This window comes from Danio rerio, chromosome 22 (assembly GCF_052040795.2).
Source record: "Danio rerio strain M-AB ecotype USA chromosome 22, GRCz13ab, whole genome shotgun sequence".
NCBI classification, from domain to species: domain Eukaryota; kingdom Metazoa; phylum Chordata; class Actinopteri; order Cypriniformes; family Danionidae; genus Danio; species Danio rerio.
Window position 1 is genome coordinate 24222754 of NC_141042.1, and position 22028 is coordinate 24244781.

The 22028-nt window shown below is 43.4% G+C and overlaps 1 protein-coding gene across 2 annotated transcripts; it reads right to left on the reverse strand.

The window, feature by feature from the left end:
- Positions 1-1112: 1112 nt before the first annotated feature.
- cfhl4 (complement factor H like 4) lies at positions 1113-18983 on the reverse strand. 2 transcript variants are annotated; one of them, XM_087302915.1, is made up of 9 exons: positions 18678-18800; positions 18423-18602; positions 18233-18338; positions 15695-15771; positions 15400-15591; positions 5630-5821; positions 5333-5530; positions 4234-4465; positions 1113-1503 (listed from the first exon to the last, which is right to left on the reverse strand). In XM_087302915.1, the coding sequence occupies exons 1-9, from the start codon at positions 18769-18771 to the stop codon at positions 1455-1457; spliced, it is 1320 nt and encodes a 439-aa protein (XP_087159041.1). In that variant the 5' UTR covers positions 18772-18800; the 3' UTR covers positions 1113-1454.
- Positions 18984-22028: the final 3045 nt, after the last annotated feature.

A 22028-nucleotide genomic window follows, 5' to 3' on the forward strand; every position in this document is an offset into this window, starting at 1 on the left:
TTAATGCACAGATGCACTACAGAAATTCACATTGTAATTAAACTTGCTGACCTAGAATAATGAGTTGTGCTACAATATGTCTTATAGTGGTTTCTGGAATGAATTGGCACAGAAGTATAAAAAGTGTCCCATTCAATGATTTTTTCCCTGTTTCACATCACTGTTTCTGTGACGCCACATGACTTTGTATGATGACGTTGCTGTAGTTTGCACATTACATGAAGAAACAACAACAACTATATGAATGTATTTCTAGTATAAAACTGTAATTCCTCAAAATCAAGTTGATAGTATGGTCCATCCTTACAATAATAATAATAATAATAATAATTCCTTACATTTATATAGCGCTTTTCTGGGGACTCAAAGCGCTTTACACAGTGGGGGGAATCTCCTCATCTACCACCAGTGTGCAGCATCCACCTGGATGACGCGACGGCAGCCATTTTGCGCCAGACCACACACCACACACCAGCTGATTGGTGGAGAGGAGACAGTGATGCAGCCAATTGAATATGGGGATGGTTAGGAGGCCATGATGGACAAAGGCCAGTGGGCAGATTTGGCCAGGATGCCGGGGTTAAACCCCTACTCTTTTCGAAGGACATCCTGGGATTTTTAACAACCACAGAGAGTCGGGACCTTGGTTTAACGTCTTATCCGAAAGACGGCATATATATATATATATATAATATATATATATATATATATATATATATATATATATATATATATATATATATATATATATATATAATAAAAAATTCAAATTAGAGTGGTTGAGGATATAAAGATCACCTGAAAATTACACAAAACTGAATTACGGAGATGTCTAGAAGTTTTCCCTGTTAATATGTCTCAAGCGCTGGTGATGCACTTGTACTTCTTTCTTCTTGTCCCTAAAATGTGCTTTGTGCATTTATGTGAGCAGGCTCTGTTTTGCTTTATATTTCTAGCTTTTGTCTTCAATCTGTAGAAGACACTTTCAGGTAATAGACCCTAAAATTGTGTAGTGATAACCATTGGCTGAAGGAGTCAATGACACATTCATACATGTACATTTTAAACATTTCCTTAAGTTTTACTTGGAAAAAAATCAAAAACGAAGGAACTGATTTGAAATATTTTATTTAGATTTCCTCCATTTGTTTTTGCTTACTGGAACAGCAGACACTTCAACAATGTTTTATTCATAGTCAGTCACACACACTCAGGCAAAGTCATCGTTCCATTACTGCATTTTTGTTTGAAGTCGCCTTTCATACGTTCATTTTCCCTCAGACATGCAAATTGGATTTGATCCTTGTGTGGTGAGAATATCTTGCGTTGTGGACCATATTTCAGCTTTATACCTTTTTCATTCATTGTATCCAATGTCACTGAACAGGGCTCTGAAACAAACGCACATTTAAATCACTCCGTTACAACATACAGCCATTGGTTCATCATATATATTATATGCATACGTAAATATATATTTTGTAATTTGCTTTATATTTTTTACTAAGGCTTCTTTCAGATAAATGACACATTAAAGGTGCAGTAGGTGATCTGACAGAATACTAGCATTAGCATATTAGCTCAGAAATTTCACGACCCTTCCCTGCTGTCCGCAGCCACGCCTCCTTAAGCCATGAACACGTGAACTTGCACTGATTATATATAACACTAGATCATGTCATTCACCAAATGGTGCTCACTGCAGAGCCATTTGGGCAGAGCTGAGCTCCATCGAGGGGGAGTTTGAGCTCTCGCTCCTCCTTTCTTGCACTTCTTCTACGAGTGATGTCACTGGGGGTAGGGTTAAGGGTGGGGTTGGTGTACACATTAAAACAGCTTATAGGAGAAGGAGCGAGAGCTCATGCTCCCCTTCGCTGGAGCTCAGCTCTGCTCAAATGGCTCTGCAGCCAACAGTGTCTCTCATTCACAAGTTAGAAAACTCTATGGAGACACGCACTTTATCAACCATAGTTGTTGAGAGGCCATAGGTTGCAAGAATTATGTATCTCCAAAACTGTGTCACAGGCTGTCACTGTTCAAAAATGAACAAATGTTTGAATATAAAGCAAACTTTACCTCAGTAAAGCTGGTTTGGCGGAAGGGCACATATACTTTTGTTTTGTTATTAAACTAAATAAAAGTTAGATCAGAATAAAGGTTAGATCTGTTAAAAACAGAAATATCCTGTCATCTTTTTACGGTACACTTTTGATTACGTTACCAAGACAACGAGTGACTTTTCATTTAAAGTTGTGCTCGTTAATCCTCCTACATCGCTTGTTATCAGCTCTTTTTACACTTGAACAACTAAACAAATGCTCAGGTCTATTGAACCGGCTATATTATCGATGCTGTAAAAGGTTTTCTATGAAACTGACTATAGCCAAACTTTTGCTGGACGTTTTCAGTGACTGAACAACACCTACGTACATATAAACCCATTTATAAACAAGAACACAGTCTACAGTACATAATCTTTGCGTGGCTAAAATAGTTCTAAAACATACCTGTCTAAAAGAAATACTTCAGCCATGGTGTCACCCTTTAGATCATTGTTTTGAACTGCATAACGTCATTGCCTTCCAGCGTGCAAATGTAATTCCGATATTGATTCAGGGTTTAGAAGTTTTGATTCTGCATTTTTGGCCGAAGCCCTTTCAGAAACAATCTTTCTTTTCATGCATATAGGCCACGTTGATCTGAAGGAATTTCAGGTGGATGCAGAGTTTGCAGGATGAAGTCTCTCTGTCAGCTGTAAGCTGCGTCCCAAATCGCATACTTATGCACTATTCTATGCCATTTTGTAGTATAAATAGTGTAAGTAGTGTGTTCACACTGAAAACTCTTAAAATAATAAGTGCACTTTAATTACCCGGATGATGCACTCATTCAGCCGCTAAAATGAAGTGTGTATTGATGCTTACCGATGCTTACGTAGCGGAAGGGGCGGAGCTATCGGACGCACATGTTGGATAACTTTATTTATTTTGGATGGAGAAAGCAAAATTCTCCTAGGAGAGTGATTATATCGCCTCCCGATGGTGAATGCGGCAATACTCACGATAGGTATCATTTGATAATTCGGTCGTTTATTTCACTAATTTGGCAACTGTCAAACGTCATCAGGGAAACGGTTTGAATTTCCGTTTAGTAAAAAAACATTAGTGTGCCATTTGGGACAACACTACATACATGTACTATCCTGTTGAGTGTGTAAGTGCATAAGTACATAGTGCATGAGTGCATAGTGTATAGTGTGCCATTTGGGACGCAGCTGAAGATTTGTGCTTCACGTGTGCGCGCGCGAGTGACGTATCTGTCTGCTTAAAGAGTCTGCGCAGAAATTTTAATTTGTTGACAGACAATTTGAGATGCCTTTCGTAATTTTCGTAATTAACTTGACGGTCCGACAATATTTAATTGGATAAACATTTTTTTGTTTTATGCCCTATCCAGAATATACAAATACATATAAATACATTCAGATCATTAACTTTAATCAGTACTATTGGAATGTGAAGAGACTTTTAACCAGCACAACAAAAAGTGTTTCTGAAGACAATCACCTACTGCACCTTTAATGTTGCATTTCAAACCATATTTTTACAGCCTGCAGGAAGTTGAGCAGGATAAGGCATATTTTGTAAATCTTGCAATTTTCTTCTATAGAAACTTGCATTCGACAACTAGCTTGTTTATAGGCTTGTCAACATGTTTCTTGACACTTGACAACAACAATATCTATTTCAGTATAGTAACAAATAAACCATCATCAGCCTTGTTTAGGGCAGCTGTACTGACTGGCACTGACTAACGTTTATTTGAAAACTGTGTAAAAAAGTGTAAATTTTGTATTTCTTGACACTGGTCCCACTCTGCCTATTGGCTCAGTTAATTTGAAACTGATTTTATATTGATTAACATATAAATGCACATTTTATTACTTTTGGTTTTAAAAGGTGACAGATTCATCCTTGCAGGTGTTCGTTATATAGAAATTTATACAGTGAGATCTAAAGAGGTTAACTATTTATTGTTGTTACTATTATTAATATATAAAAAAATAACTGTAGCTTTGTGTAATTGTACATTTAGTTAATTTTTTTATTGGCAGATTCATATAATTTTTCTTATAATATATTGTGCTATTTTGAATGTATTGTTTATATAGACAGTTTCCTATTTTCTGTTTTGAGAGTTTGTTAGACCAGTAGAATTTTATTTAATCTTCACTGAAAGTTGTGGCACACATGCTTAGGTGTAGTCTGATCATACTTACTCAAACAATAAATATTTCCTGTCCATTCGCCATTCTTACAAGTCTTGAAGCCGGAGTAGGTGGGACGATCATCCAGCGTGTATTTATCAAAGCACTTATATTCAACCTTCTCCCATGCTTTATATTCTGTTTTGGCCATTTCTTTTGTATCTGCATTCTCCACATATGGTGGTGGTCCACAAATCCCTTAGGATGAAGCAAACACATGTTTTTCAGTCATTACCGGGGAAATAGCTCTTTTGATATAAAGTAATGATAACAATGTTTCATTTTTAAGCTGTTAAACCATAGAATATATTATAATGCACATAATTATAAGATTAATATGTTTAATATGCAAGATTTGTCTTGAAAAGATCTTGGTTGGAGTTCTCTAAATATAATATAATATAATATAATATAATAAAGGATGATCTACATCTTGTTATAATGTGTGTGTGTGTGTGTGTATATGTATATATATATATATATATATATATATATATATATATATATATATATATATATTTAAGGGCGTCACGGTAGCACAGTGGGTAGCATGATCGCTTCACAGCAAGAATGTCGCTGGTTCGAGCCCCGGCTGGGTCAGTTGGCATTTCTGTGTGGAGTTTACGTGTTCTCCCCATGTTGGCGTGGGTTTCCTCCGTGCGCTCCAATTTCCCCCACCAGTCCAAAGACATGCAATAAAGGGGAATTCAGTAAGCTAAATTGTAGTAGTAAATGTGTGTGTATGGATGTTTCCCAGTGATGGGTTGCAGCTGGAAGGGTATCCGCTGCGTGAAACATATGCTGGATAAGTTGGCGGTTCATTCCGCTGTGGTGACCCCTGATTAATAAAGGGACTGAGCTGAAAATTAATGCATGAATGATTATTTACTGTATATAATATATTATGAAATAATATAACATAATACAATGACTAGGTCTGAATCAGACACATTTAATAAGTGATTGTTTTCTAATATAAATCTAGTGAGGCTAAATACTTATGAGTTAGAGTGATGCTTGCAAGCACTACCAATAAAAGTAGACTAGTAAAACCTGTGGCATTACCTCCTTTACATTCGGGAAAAGGGGGGTTCCATTCTCCACTTGGCTGACACTGGATTTGTTCCTGTCCTTTTAATAGAGACTCTTTGCCAACACACTGAAGAGTTACTGTTTGTCCAGGTTTGACTGAAATCTCACGTCCTGGTTGTTCTTTAATGTTTGATTTCATGTTCCCTTTGAGTTTTGCAGTACAAGTGACCTCTAAAAATAATAGAAAGACTCGGTCAGTTAAGCATCCTTTATAATAACCACAGCTCACTTTTTGTCCAGTCAGAAGGTTTTACTTTTCAGTGGCCTTACCTTCACATTTAGGAAAAGGGCTGCTCCATTGCCCATTTGACTGACAGGTGATCTCTCTCTGTCCTTTTAATTTCAGGCCATCTCCAATGCATGAAAAAGTTATGCGATGTCCAGATTTGACCGGACCCTCAACATCAGGGTCCCTCTCAATGTTTAAGTCTTCCATTGTTGTGTTTAGAGGACATGTTGCCTCTAAAGCAGAAGGTAGATTATTGGTCACTATTTATTCACTCAGAAGCATTTGTAGGTCATGTTGCTCAGTGTTTTGGAGGAAATGTGCCATGATCTTTAAGTGGATATTTGTTCAACAATTCTCATTTTTGTCATATGATTTTGCAATATTGACTATGTTTACATATGGAACGTTCGAGGTTACAGAAGTAACCCTTCGTTCCCCGAGGAGGGGAACGGAAGTGCCATGAATGGGAGGATTCGGATCAGAAGCCGCTTATCTGGAGAGTATTGAACGGGCCAATGAATGAAATTAATTGGCAGCGTAAGCTTGCGCAGGTGTGCGACATCTGCAATTATCTCAGCATATAAGCACACCTGAAGCCAGCAGACGCCATCCTTTTAAGCTGAAGAGACTTTCAAACAGCTAAGGGACAGTCATTATGGCGACGGAATATGGCACTTCCGTTCCCCTCCTCGGGGAACGAAGGGTTACTTCTGTAACCTCGAACGTTCCCCTTCGGTTGGGGAACTTCAGTGCCATGAATGGGAGAATATGGAAAGCGCCATAATGACTGCACCTTACCAACACCCCCGATGAGGAGATAGTCAAGCAAGCGTGACGCACCCACATCATGGGGGGCGCGGTCCTCCAACGTGTCCCTGGCCCTAATTTATCCTACTTCAACAGAAGTTTTACGGATTTAGATATATTTTTTGGGAAGTCGTGAGCATCTAGATAATTCTAGGAAATACGACAGTACGTTGGGAAGCGTGCAATCCCGATAGGGAGGACGCTGCGGAGGCCATCCGTTACCCAAGGGGGGGGATAGATGGCAGAATTTACCTATGGACTAGCCCTAAAAAGGGGGAGTACGCATAGCAAAGAGTGGTTAGCGGAGAGGGAAGACACGGGTCCGCCCAGGGGGGGGACTTAACCGTGGCGGAATAAGCATATGGGATCGCCTAGTGGGGATCACGCATAGCAGGCACCTATACCCAAAACGCGGGCTGACCAGCGGGCAGACCTACAACGTAGTGGGCCAGCAAGTGACTCCTCCGCTGAGTCAGTGCTGGGGGCCACGGAGGAATTTGCAGGGCTCACCTGACGGGGAACTTTACTGACAGATAAAAAAGGCGCACGTACCTCCGTGTTAGGGAGAATGGCGCAGCAAGCGTGTTTCAACACCCTACCGAGTTGTCTCCTCAATCACCAAAGGGTTACCTAATACCCTTGAGGAAACCGGCTCCACTCGCAGATTGTAAAACCTTGCAAATGTGTTGGGTGTCGCCCAGCCCGCAGCTCTACAGATGTCTGTTAGAGAGGCGCCGCGTGCACGCGCCCAAGAGGATGCAACGCTCCGAGTGGAGTGTGCACGTACTCCCGGGGGACACGGCTGACCTCGACTCGAATAAGCGAGTGAAATGGCATCCACAATCCAGTGGGATAATCTTTGTTTCGATACGGCACTTCCCTGCTGCCGACCGCCATAACAGACAAAGAGCTGCTCAGATGATCTAAAATTCTGAGTACGGTCCACATAAATGCGCAGAGCGCGAACTGGACAAAGTAAAGAAAGGGCTGGGTCTGCCTCCTCCGGGGGCAGCGCTTGCAGGTTCACTACCTGATCTCTAAAGGGGGTGGTAGGAACCTTGGGCACATAACCGGGGCGGGGTCTCAGGATAACGTGAGAGTAATCCGGCCCGAATTCCAGGCACGAGTCACTGACCGAAAATGCCTCCAGGTCCCCGACCCTCTTGATGGAGGCCAACGCAACCAGCAGAGCTGTCTTCAGGGACAGAAATCTTAGAGATACTGATTCGAGTGGCTCAAAGGGATCGGATCGCAGACTCGTGAGAACGAGGGCGAGATCCCAAGAGGGCATGAGAGGGGGGCGAGATGGATTAATTCGCCTAGCACCCCTAAGGAACTGGATGACCAGGTTATGCTTTCCCACGGTGCCGCCAGCTACCGCGCTATGATAAGCGGAGATGGCGGCCACGTAAACCTTGAGAGTGGAGGGCGACAGCCTGCTGTCCAACTTCTCTTGAAGGAAAGAGAGCACAACACTAATCTGGCAATTTCGGGGGTCTTCTCTGCGAGAGACGCACCATTCAGTGAATAGACTCCACTTCAGGGCGTAGGCGCGCCTCGTGGAGGGGGCTCTAGCCTGAGTGATGGTATTAACCACCGCAGTCGGTAGGTTACCTAAGTCTTCCTCGCGTCTAGGGACCACACGTGGAGGTTCCAAAGATCGGGGCGAGGGTGCCAGATGGTGCCCTGTCCCTGAGAGAGTAGGTCCTTTCTCAAAGGGATCCGCCAGGGGAGGGCCGTCGCGAGGAGTGAGAGCTCTGATATCCAGGTCCGGTTGGGCCAAAGGGGCGCAACTAGCAGAACCTGTTCCTCGTCCTCCCTGACCTTGCACAGAAACTGCGCGAGCAGGCTCACTGGGGGAAACGCATACTTGCGCATGCCCCGAGGCCAGCTGTGGGCCAGTGCATCCGTGCCGAGAGAGCCCTCGGTCAGGGAAAAAAACAACTGGCAGTGAGCGTTCTCGGGGGAAGCAAACAGATCGATCTGGGCCTCCCCGAATCGCGCCCATATCAGCTGAACAGACTCGGGGTGGAGTCTCCATTCTCCAGGGCGTAACAGCTGTCGTGAGAGCGCATCGGCTGCACGATTGAGCGTGCCTGGGACGTGAATGGCGCGCAGCGATTTCAGCCGCGGGTGACTCCAGAGGAGCAGACGGCGGGCGAGCTGAGACATGCAGCGAGAGCGCATACCCCCCATGCGGTTGATATACACCGCCGCCGCCGTACTGTCCGTCCTGACCAGCACGTGTTGCCGCTCCAGCACCGGTAAAAAGCGGTGGAGAGCGAGGAACACTGCCAACAGCTCTAGGCGATTGATATGCCAATGCAGCTGGGCACCCTTCCAGAGGCCCGCAGCCGCATGCCCGCGACACACGGCCCCCCAACCCGTGTTGGAAGCGTCTGTTGAAACAACAACATGGCTGGACGCCTGTCCTAGAGGCACACCGGCCTGTAGGAACGAGGGGTCGTTCCAAGGGCTGAGGGCGCGGCGACACAGCGCAGTAACCGAGACCCGGTGTGTGCCCGCGTGCCATGCGCGTCTGGGGACCAGATCGTGAAGCCAGTGCTGAAGTGGTCTCATATGGAGCAACCCGAGCGGCGTGACGGCGGCTGCGGATGCCATATGCCCCAGGAACCTCTGAAAGAACTTCAGTGGGACCACTAGTTTGCTGTCGAGCTCCCTCAGACAGTTCAGCAACAGGCGAGCGCGTTCCTCGGAGAGGTGCGCTACCATGGTGATCGAGTCCAGCTCCATCCCGAGAAAAGAAATCCTCTGCACGGGGGCGAGTTTGCTCTTTTCTCGGTTGACCTGAAGCCCCAGTAGGCGGAGATGCCGAAGCACCTCGTCCCTGTGCATAATCAATTGCTCCCGCGAGTGGGCTAAAATCAGCCAGTCGTCGAGATAACCGAGTATGCGAATGCCCGCGAGCCGAAGGGGCGCTAGGGCACCCTCCGCGAGTTTGGTGAAGACCCGCGGAGACAGAGAGAGCCCGAAGGGGAGGACCTTGTACTGCCACGCTCGACCCTCGAACGCAAACCGCAGAAATTGGCGGTGGCGTGGAAGAATGGAGACATGGAAATACGCGTCCTTCAGGTCTATGGCTGCAAACCAATCCCGAGGACGAACGCATTGGATAATGCGCCTCTGCGTGAGCATTCTGAACGGCAGCTTGTGCAGACAGCGGTTCAAAACGCGCAGATCTAGGATTGGCCGTGACCCACCGCTCTTTTTGGGTACGATGAAGTACGGGCTGTAAAACCCGCTTTCCATCTCGGCTGGAGGAACCGGCTCGATTGCACCCTTCGCCAGGAGGGCAGCAATCTCCTCTCGCAAGACAGGGGCGGACAGGGGGTTGACCCTGGAGAAATACACGCCCGTAAACTTGGGGGGCCGTTTCGCGAACTGAATCGCGTAACCGAGTCTGATTGTGCGTATGAGCCACCGCGAGGGGCTGGCCCGCGCTAACCAGGCAGGCAGAGCCCTCGCTAATGGAGTCATCGCTACAATCGCTGACGTACCAGCGGTGGGGCAGCGCGGAGTGGGTGTGCTGATCCGGGAAGCACGAGGGTCCCGCGGAAAAGCTGGAGGAGAGCGATTCGCTCTGGCTCCGCACCCTGACTCCGGAGAGGGGGCTGGAGGGCTGAGGGAAGGGAGACCGTCCCCCCAGCGCTCGTGAGCCACTGGCGAAGCACGTAGAGTCTGCGAGCCGGAAGGCAGCGCGTCCTGGACTGGCAGAACTCGTGCAGTCACATCCGGGGAAGGGAAAAAGTGCTCTTTTACTGATGTTTTGGTGGCACTGAAAAGTACCGTTGTTATCGGGGCCCCGCCCTCCAGCGGGGAAAGAGCAAGTTTCCTCTTCTCCGGATGGCCTGTCTCAGGGACGCTTCGCGGTCCGTTTACCGGACTTAACGGCGCCCTGGGCAGGAGGGGCTGCCTGCTTTCGAGGTGAACGCCGCGCCCGCTTGGCCGGAGGCGCAGGCGGGGGCGGGGCAGCACTCGTTGGCGGGCGCCCTCGGCGAGGAACAGCGGAGGTGGATGGCTCGGCGGGCGGAGCGGGCTTACGGCCACGCCGATAGATGACATTGCCCATCGCATCCGACTGCTCTTTCACCGCCTTGAATTCCTGGGTGAATTCACCGACGGTGTCGCCGAACAGGCCAGCCTGGGATATGGGCGAGTCAAGAAAGCGAACTTTGTCAACGTCGCGCATATCGGCCAGGTTTAGCCAGAGGTGGCGTTCCTGAACCACAAGTGTGGACATCGTCCTCCCCAGCGCACACGCGGCGGACTTAGTAGTCCGAAGAGCATAGTCGGTCGCGGTGCGCAGCTCATGTAATAAGCTTGGGTTGGACCCGCCCTCGTGCAGCTCGGCCAGCGCCTGCGCTTGGTAGCGCTGGTAGGTGGCCATCGCGTGCAAAGCAGAAGCAGCCTGGCCCGCAGCCTTATAAGCTCTGGCTCCGAGGGAGGCAGACAACCTACAGGCTTTGGACGGGAGGCGGGGCAAACCCCGCCACGTAGAGGCGCCGCGCGGACAAAGATTGACCGCGATAGCGCGCTCCACTGACGGGATCGCCTCATACCCCCTGGCAGCTCCGCCGTCAAGGGCGGTGAGGGCGGAGGCACTCGCAGCACGGGCAGAGAAAGGTGCCCTCCAGGACTGCGTGAGCCTACTGTGCACTTCCGGGAAGAAGGGGACGAGAGGCTTCGAAGGCTTCGCCTTCTGGTCCTCTACGTAGCACCCATCTAGTCGGTCCGGCCGCGGAGCTGGGGGATAAACCATCTCCAACCCCACGGCCGAAGCAGCCCGGGAAAGCACGGCTAACATGTTCGCTTCAGGATCCGATTTGACAGCGCTCACCTGCCCGGAGGGGGCGAGCGGGTCCGGATCTTCGTCGGACAGTGAAAGCCCACCCTCCGATTCCGCGGAGGACATCTGATCTCCGGTGTCAGCGAGTGTGAGAGCTACCATCTGGTTAGACGGATCCCTCTCACCACCCGAAGCTTGGATGGAGCGCCGTGAGGAGCGAGAGGTCCGCGAGCCCGTGGGCGGAGGATTAGCTCCCGCTGAAACCCTCAGATCTGCCCGAGCGCCCGCTGCTTTTTTAGAACAGGAGGCAACTGGGGTGGCTCGCTCTCTTGCGAAAGTTAGCCGCGATCTTAGCTGTGCAACGGTCATGGCATCGCAATGACGACATGAACCGCCCGCGAGCACCGCATTAACATGCTGGACCCCCAAACATGCAATGCAGTGATCGTGTCCATCATCCGGAGACAGGAAACCCCCGCATCCAGAAACGCACAGTCGGAGCGCCATCCTGAAAAGGACGTGCTGCACGACTGTGTTGCTCTTTTAGGAAAGTTGCAACTATACGCACCGCTCTGGAGGACCGGACCCAAAGAACCGCAGGCAAGGGAGTAACTCAGCTCGACCGTCTGCCACCGCGAAGACCCACTCTGGACCGGGAGACACACTCGTTCGCTCTGAAGTGCTGATCAGCAAGAGGAACCCTCATCGACTCACTCAGAAAGGATCTGAAGCGAAAAGGATGGCGTCTGCTGGCTTCAGGTGTGCTTATATGCTGAGATAATTGCAGATGTCGCACACCTGCGCAAGCTTACGCTGCCAATTAATTTCATTCATTGGCCCGTTCAATACTCTCCAGATAAGCGGCTTCTGATCCGAATCCTCCCATTCATGGCACTGAAGTTCCCCAACCGAAGGGGAACTAATAATATGCCAAAACAATCTGAATTTGAATTGTGTTAATTTGAATTATTTTTTAATTATATTTGACAATTGTAATTTAATAAATCTGACTTTTAAATGCTGTTAAAATTGTTTTGAATTTAAATTTCAAGTGGCGCAGGTAGTGCCTCATAGCAAGAAAGTTGCTGGTTTGAGCCTCGGCTGGGTCAGTTGCCGTTTCTGTGTGGAGTTTGCATGTTCTCCCTGCATTTGCGTGGGTTGACTCTGGGTGCTGCGGTTTGCCCCACAGTCCAAAGACATGCAGTATAGGGGAATTGGGTAAGCTAAATTGTCCGTAGTTTATGAGTGTGAATGAGTGTATATGGAAGTTTCCCAGAGATGGGTTGCGGCTGGAAGGGCATCCGCTGTGTAAAACATGTGCTGGATTAGTTGGTGGTTCATTCCGCTGTGGCGACCCCAGATTAATAAAGAGAAGGGACTAAACCAAAATGAATGAATTAATTTCTTAATTTGAATAAAATTTCTTAAGTTGAATTTCATAACTTGAATATAAATTCATAAAGATGTTCATAAATTGAATATCTGAAATTTAAGACAACATATTTTTTTAAGGCTGAATTTCTTATAGACGTATTTTCAAACTGTTAGATTTTTTTTGGTTCTGAGTTTCTAGAATGCAGATATCCAGATTGTAAAAATATAGTTTCAAATTTTCAAGATGAAGAAATTCAGAAACCTTGCTGCGGAATTAAATGTTGTCCAGTATGTGACTGAGAGCAAATGCAAACAGTAACAAGTTATGCAGAATATTTTCAAGTACATACATTTCATGTGTGAGCACCCAGCACATATATCCTGTTGAGATTTAACTAACATAATTTTCAAAAATCTTATTGTTGTAGCTGCTGAAGTTAATTACTCAAAAGAAATGTGTGCAAATATTTTTTGATTTTCAGTCATGTAAAGAACCTCAAACTAATTATGCTGACTCTATCTTGATTTTGAAATGCATCTTAGTCTCAAGCTCTGTTCATTTTTGTCTCTAGTTCTTTATGTTGTCAAATTGAAATTGGTTTATAGAATAGCAACATTTAGTTCATCCCTAACCTGTGGATGATGCGTCAAGTGAGACAGCATCTCTACCACTAAAAAATTTAGTTCCCTTCGGGAGGGGAATTTCAAAGCTATGTGGAAACTTCCACTATGGGGATTTCATTAGAATCCAATAATCTGAAAGAGTATATAAACGGGCCAATGAAATGTCAATGAGTTGGCAGCGTCAGCATGCACAGCTGGCACTAGTTACAATCAATTTGGAAATATAAACGCAACGCTAGCCAAGCTGAGGCATCCTTTTTGATTCAGATCCTTTCAACGAAGCTTCTGAAGGGGTCGATGAGGGTTCCTCCAGCTGTGTCTACAGAGAGAGAGAGAGAACGAGAGTGGTCTCCCGGTCTAGAGTGTGTAATATGTGGCGGCAGATGGTCAAGCTGGGTCTCTCCCTTGCATGGCATTCTTTGAGTCCGGTCCTCCAGACCGGTTTGTATTGGCACAATACAAACCAACAAGGTTGTGCAGCGCATCTTTTTCAAAATGTTCTCCAACCTGGTGTTTTTGGGTGCTGTGGTTTTCTGTCCTCGGATGATGGGCACGAACACCTTGTTTTATGTCTGGGGGTCCACCATGCTCCCCCAGGCTCGCTGAGCTTCCGCTCCTCCAAGCATTCCATCCAAGCTTCGAACGGAGGAAGCGATCCGTCTAACCAGATGATAGCCCTTTCGCTCAATGACACCGGGGATCAAATGTCCTCCTGCATCGGAAGTGGGCTTTTTTTTTTTTTTTTTTGGGGGGTTTTCACCCCTATTTTTGATAGGACAGAAGAGGAAACCGACAGGAAAGCACGGGGAGCAGAGAGAGGGGAAGGATCGGCACAGGGCCGCAAGGCGGAACCGAACCAGAGTCGCCGCAAGCACCAGAGCGCACGTGTCGACGCACCAACCACTACACCACCCGCGCCGACGGAAGTGGGCTTTTATTGTCTGATGAAGATCCATACCCGCTCACCACCACGTAGGATCTTGAAGCGGACATGTTAGCCGTGCTTTCCCGGGCTGCTTCGACCGTGGGGTTGGAGATGGTTTATCCCCCAGCCCTGTGACCAGACCATCTAGATGGGTGTTACGTGGAGGATACTAAAAAGGCCAAACCTTTAAAGGCTCCCGCCCTCTTCTTCCCGGAGGTGCACAGTTGGCTCACGCAGTCTTGGAGGGCACCTTTTTCTGCCCGATCTACATGCGCCTCCACCCTCACCACCTTTGAGGCCGGAGCTGTCAGGGGGTATGAGATGATCCCACAGGTCAAGTGTGCAATTGCGGTCAACCTATGTCCGCATGGTGCGCTTTCTGTCGGGGTCAACCTTCCCTCCCGTCCAAAGCCTTCAGGTTATCTGCCTTCCTCGGAGCCAGAGCCTACAGAGTGGCAGGCCCGGCTGCTTCCGCCCTGCACGCTATGGCCACATACCAGCACTACCAAGCACAGGCGCTGGCCAGGCTGCACGAGGGTAGTTCCCACCCAGGCTTGTTTCACAAGCTCCGCATTGCAACTCACTATACTCTTTGGACCACTAAGTCCGCTGCGTGTTCACTGGGGAGAACGATGGGCACATTAGTGATCCTGGAGCGCCACCTTTGGCTAAACCTGGCAGATATGCATGATGTTGATAGGCCAGCCTGCGATATAGGCTAGTTAAGAAAGGGGACGTCGCTCATGTTTTCCCTGCCCACTAACCATCTCTCTTTTTCATATGAGCATTCCCCCTTTTCAGGGCTAGTCCATATGTCTTCTCGCCACCAGGTCTCCCCACTTGGGCAGCAGGTGGCCTCCACAGTGCCCTCCCTATCGGGATTGCATGCTTTCCCAAGGTAATGTCGTATTTATATTCATAGAATTATCTAAATGCATTTTACGACTTCTAAAAAATATATTCATATCTGTAGAACTTCTTTATAAGTATTACAAGTGAGGGCCAGAGAACATGTTGGAAGACTGCGCCTCTGGTAATTCACAATACCAGTGCTTTAACTTTTAGTTTAAAGTCAGTGTTTTGGAATTTTCATTAACAATACATACAAAATCTGACCAATAGTCATTTTCTGGAAAAATAAAATACTTTAAATGACTGTATTCCTATAAGAAAATTTAAGAACATGTTATCAGGCCAACACGGAATAAATATTAGCATTTTGCATACATTCATAACAACAAATTCAGTAATGAATAGGCCCAATATGTCCTTACCTACACATTTAGGAAATGAACTACTCCATTCCCCATTTATCTGACAGGTGATTTCACTCTCTCCTTCTAATTTTAGTCCATCACCAACACATGAAAATGTCAGCCTGTGTCCATGCTTGATCAGCTCATCGTCATAAGGCAGTCCTTCCACTTTGATGTTTGTCTCTGTACTGTTTAGACCACACGATATCTCTGAAGAAAAAAAAAAGAAGCAGCTTAGGAGGCAAAAATCCTAAAGCATCTTTAAAGAGGAAAAAATAACCCTAATTGCATCTTTTAAGTAATCTTCAAGTACCTTCACATACAGGTAATCTATTGTCCCATCCACCATCCCGGCATGTTCTGGTGTCAGTTTGAGTCATCAACTGGTAGCTGTAGAAATATATCTTGTAATTTTTTATTCAAACATCTGTTTAAACATGACCCTACACCAGTGGTTACCAGCCCGTCGCCCTTATCACTCTCTCAGTAGATCCCAAAAAATGACAGACGAATAAGTCCAAATATGATTGATGTATTGCTCTCTGATCCAACTGCTGCTTTAATTTTCATTATGGTCAACGGCCACGACGTCAAGCTCTCCAAAGGACATTTTGCATCCAGCGAGGCCCAAAGCAATAAGACGATGTTCAGATATTATGTCTTTGGCATGGTCAATTTGCTTTTTAAAATGAAGGTGCACGGTTTGCACATGCAAATAGAAATCGATGCACACGTGCAACACCCTCACGTTTTCCATGTGGGCCTACAGCATAGCGAGATGAAAACATCTTACATTTTTTTAATTAAACCACAAACATGCAAGGCATATAAGTAGTGCACAAACTCTCACAGCAAATAAAACAGCTTTAGAAAGGCGTCTCTCACCCCAAACAACACATTCCGCTCTAACCTCCCACAATAATATCCAGCTGCAAAGTGCAATTTTCTGCCTTTTAACATTGTGAATTGTTGATTTAAAATATGGTTCAAACTGCAGTTACAATTGCTGAATTATATTGTGATGTTTTAGTATATTTTTATAATATTTTAATTGTTATAATAGTTTTAATTCATTCATTTTCTTTTTCGGCTTAGTACCTTTATTAATCTGGGGTCGCCACAGCGGAATGAACCGACAACTTATCCAGCACATGTTTTTACGCAGCGGATGCTCTTTCATCTGCAACCCATCACTGGAAAACACCCATACATTCTCATTTACACAAATATACTACGAACAATTTAGCAAACCCAGTGCACCTGTACCGCATGTTTTTGGTCTTGTGGGGGAGACTGGAGCACCCGGAGGAAACCCACTCGAATGTGGCGAGAACATGCAAAGTCCACACAGAAATTCCACAGGGTTTCCGCGGGGTCTTAAAGTCTAAAATTTAACAATTATAATTTTAGGCCATAAAAAAGTCTTAAATTCGCTGTTCTAGGTCTTATTTTTCCGATGTCTATGTAATGCTACATCTAATGCTTATTTAAATTCCTTTTTGTTGTTGCTTGGTTTTCGTGGTGTTGTAGTTCTTTATTTCACTAGTCCAAATGCAATTTTCGATTATACAACTACAAATGAGACCAACATGCAATAGCCAATCAGCTTTCTGTTATTGAACTCAGTGCACGCGGCGAATGTGACATTATTGCAGAGTTTGCGGAGGTTCACTTTGGGTGCGTAATATTTGAACTAATCGGTTTACAATATACTGATTCACTTTTTTTCTAGGCTTTATTGGTGATAATGATCAGGAATGTTGGAGCATTATTGCCTTTTTAGCATTAGTATACGACAGAAACTAGCCAGACAGTAATGTATCAATTGTTGATGAGGCATTAATATTTAACTCTAATTGGTAGAACTGTCTTTGTCTATTGTCATCTACAAAAGCAAGTGATGCTTTAAAATTGTATTTAAAAATCTTGAACGGTTATAAAAATCTGTATAATCATTATAATAAATAATAATAAAAAATAATTAGTTTAAAAATCAAACAGTATTAGTGATATGATGCAGTTCCGGAAACTTTCTACTTTCTGTTTATCCATCTGACTTTAGGGTGGGTTTCTTTTGACCGCCCCCCTGTCATTTTAAAGAGCCTTGTCCGTTTCGTGAGGTGTGCGCACAATCAGCAGAGGTGCATGATGTGGTGCCAGGTGAAAGTATAAATCCGCCTTAAGATGTTTTTTGCTGTAGTTCAATGGTGCATCTAACTTGCTTCAGCACTGTTCAATTTAAATACATTTATTTTGCCACTAATTTTATGATTTTCTCTGTATATGTGTGTGTTTTTGATGTTGTGATATAGGTCCTAAATGTAATACTTAATGGTCTTAAAAAGGTCTTTAAAAGTCTTAAATTTGACAATATGATATCTGCAGAAACCCTGGGCCAACTGACCCAGCCGAGGCTCAAACCAGTGACCTTTTTGCTGTGGGGTGATTGTGCTACCCACTGAACCACCGTGACGCCATTATTATTATTATTGTTAAGTATAAATTATTATTTGTAGAATTTTATTAGACCTCATTTATAAAATGCTAATGTTGCAGTAGTATCATTAATATCATTTTAGCTATCTCTTTTCACCTAAATGTTCACCTCTCCAAATGTCATCCAGATGCATTGGTATAGATTTTCTTGCTTGCATCAGTTATAAAATGTAAAGTAGGTTAAACTAGTGATTTGTATGTAGTTAAAAATAATTAAAGGTGGCAAGCTGGAAATGCTAATAAAAATGTAGCTTTTATATTATCTGTCAGTTTTGACTCGTAGATCTTGACTTTCAGGCTGAGGTTCGGGATCTTGGATTAAAGACGGTTGGTGACCACTGCTCTAAACACTCACCCTTCATTGCAGATGTATCGGATAGTTGTTCCAAAAGCAAAGTTTTCGCCATTCAGCCTAATGTAGTGACCATTTAGAATGTCTGAAGGCGACTCACAGCGTTTGGCTGAAGGTGAATCAGAAGCCAAGTTTAAAGTATCATAGCTATAGATCAACATTTCTAAATTTTGTGTATGCCTTGTATACCCACGTGAACATACTCCATGACGCAATTTAGCCCATTTTTTCTCCACACAAACGTAGGTGATTTTTTTCGAAGAGGTAAAGCCATGTTGGCAAGTGAAGTCAATTGTATCACCCGGATTGTAGGAGTCTTTCTTGGAGCTTTCAGGAACCAATGCATTCGCTTCATCTGGGATTCCTGAGCAGCCTGTTAGACAGTTAGAAAATGGCACTATTGTCATCAGTTAATTTAGGGATTTGTTTTTAAAAGGAAACGCCTTACCATTGGGTGTAGAAGCATCAACGCTTAGGGATGTCCAGACAAACAAAATAACAAGACCTGATCTCATTTTCAACAGTTTCCCACTTGATGCCATTTCCCTCGATCTGTTAGTTTGCTCACACTGGGAGATAAAGAAACTCAACAAACAGTGTCTTTAGCTTAGTTAATGTTTGCCAGTTCAGGGCAGGACTTTTCATGCTGTATGTTGTTGTTTGGATTACAAAGATGCATTTATGTGTGATCATGGCATTGTGTCTAGTAAAACAGAATTTAACAGATATGTAAGAAGGCTGTGTACTAGAGGAAATGCTACCAATTTGCTTTATTTATTCATTTTTAAAAAGTTTAAATCAGTATATTGATGTAAATGCATGAGTGTGACCTCAATCATTTTTGGTGATGCAATGTACTTCTCTCTTGTTTACGTAAAAATGGATGTCATCAATATTTGATCTAATGGGTTATATGCACAGCCAGTGTTTTTCAGCCAATAATGAACTTTTGGTGAAAACTTTGTCTATTTTCAATTTTATAAGGTTCCTTTTGCAGCATCAATTCAAATATAATCAGTTAAATAGACTTAAGCATCCATTTAGCTGTTAAAGCTTAAAAAGAGACAAAAGACTGTTTAAAGGCAGTAGCAGTAGGCTAGCGCAGAAATTCCTCTGAAAATACTGAGGTAAAATTAATGTCCATATTTTAAAGACATGGCGTGGAAAAATTAAATTTAATGCAGTGCTTCTTGTTTGGTCTTATACCCACTTTATATTGTGTCTCAGCCAGGCAGTAAAGATTGCTGTTTTTTTTAAGAAATCAGAACTTTAACGCAGTGATTTTGTATGGGATGACAATTAACCAGAAACTCTGGGGCTGGCTGACTGAAAGTAAAAGTTTGTGTGCATATACCCCATTGTGCAGCCTCTGTCATCTCATCAAATCTCTGAAGGTGTCTTAACACCTTTAGAAACAATAGTTACTTACAATTTTTTTTCAAAACACACAAGGTTTAAAAAAAAAATCTACATCACCTTTGTAAATGTTTATATTGGCAAGCAAAATTTAAATTTATTTTTAAACTAATTTATTTAAGTTGTCAACCACTTAGATAAATTGTAAAAAAAATAAAATACTTTTACAAACCATTGGATTTAGTCATTTTATACATTTTATATTCTGTTTCTTTCATAATATTTCTTTATTAGTGTTATAATTAACAACATCAATATTTTTTTTTACAAAAATAAGAAAATTTCTTCACTTCTGAAAATGAAAAATTTTATTTTATAAACTTTTATTTTGTAATATTTTTTTTTTTTAAGTTTGAGAAATCTTGTTTATTCATATATTTAATTATAAAATTATGTTCTGAGGTCAAAAAAGAAAACTACAATTAGCAACCACATGAAGGAGCTCTGTCATGCTGCTCTCCTGTGTAAGATGTGCTTTGAAACATTGATCAAGCTGAGGTTCAGCAAACTGAACCACTGCAAAGCAAATACTCTGTGTAAACACGAAGTGCACTTTGTATGTGAAGATCAAATACAAATATCCCGGAATTGATGGCTTAAAAGCAAATGAGGCAACTTTTTGTTTTCTTTTTTTTTTTAGGTAAGAGCTACAATTTCACAATTTATTGATTAATGGGATCTGATTAAATCCAAAGGTTTATAAATAACTGATTTTTTTTGTCTCCTATTTATTATGTTGCATAGAGCATAAGAAGAAACAGTGAAGTAACATAAACAAGTTTACACTATTTTAGTATTCTAGTAATACTAGCTAACAACATCTGCTTACTACAGTGTTAGTAGAAGGTTTGAGTTAGTTATAGCAATTATAAACATTTTTACTGTTTTTACTACATTTGTAGACTACTTGTAACATGTTAGATAGAAACTTAAGCCCTGTAGGGGATAAGTAATTTGGCCCCATTGTACAATATTATCAACACAATAAATGATTAGTCAACAAACACAAGAACCACCACTTTGATAAAAACCTAACAGCAGTTGGAATAATAGATCTTCTAAATATTTCTGTAAACTGTAAAACATGTTGGGTTCCACATAACATATTTATATATATTGCTAATATATTGCTAATCTCTCTAAAACTAATAATTGACCTGGCCTTTCTGAAAATTTTGTTAATCATGGTGTTACAGTTCAGGACAATTGGACATACATACATTGGCCTACATTTTTTGCTAAAAACAATCAAATAAAAATGTAAATGATATAAATGTATTTTATGCATTTTCGTTTTCAGGGTAAAGCATAGAACTAAAAAATGTTCATCCAATTAAATATTGGCCAACATCTCCCACATTTCTGATAAGTAGCCCAAACTGTCTGTCAGCAAATGTAGATTTATACAACTGCACCTCTCTGTTCAAGCAGATCTGCGTTCATGTGCACACGAGGTTATCAAATGCTGATTCAAAACTTGTTAAAATTCTGAATCAAGATTGGAGTTACTTTTGCATGGTGGATGACAGCATGGCTGAAGTATTACTTTAAGACAGGTAATATTCTGTTTTAAAACTCTATTAGTCATGGAAAGCTGATGTAGATGAATCGGTTATATCGTGTTGTTATGAATGGGTTGTATGCACAGAAATGTTGTTCAGCCACCGAAATCTTGTTCAGCCACCGAAATCTTCCAATGATAGATTGATGCAACTAATTTCAGTTTCATAAAGGACCTTTACAGTATCAATAATGTAGATTTTTTATTTAGTTTAACAATATAACATAAGCAAATAGCGCTTTTCTGCCTAGCCTGCTTTACTAAGGTGAAGTGGGTTTTACATCCACATTGGTTAATTTTTTAAACAACGAAATCCTGTGACGTGCTCCTTAAATTGTTGTTTAAATTGTTGTGTAAATCGTGCGTTTTAAATATATTATTTTAACCAGTTAGCATTTGGCAGATCACCTACTTGTCATGGGTAGAAGAAGGAGTGAACTCAAGTGCAGAAAACAATTTATTTAGGAGAAAGTCTTTGCAAAGAAAAAACCCAGTCGGGTGAGTGCCGGGGAAGTGCCGTGGAAACAGTCCAAAAACAGCGGGAGACTCGTTCACTGGCAGCCCTGGACACAAATATGGGTGAGTAACAGATCGTTATACACACACACCGACAACAGACTGACAAACATGAAGGGAAATGACGTGCTATAAATAGGAAAAAAAGGATGAGAAACAGGTGGAGCGAATAACTCAGATGACCTGTGATTTCTTGAAAGGCAGGTAACTGAAGGTAATCTGTAACATAGAACTGGAGGAGAGAGTGAGAACACAAGGTACGGTGACACTACTGTACCTTTAAGTCAATGCAATGATGTGAATAGA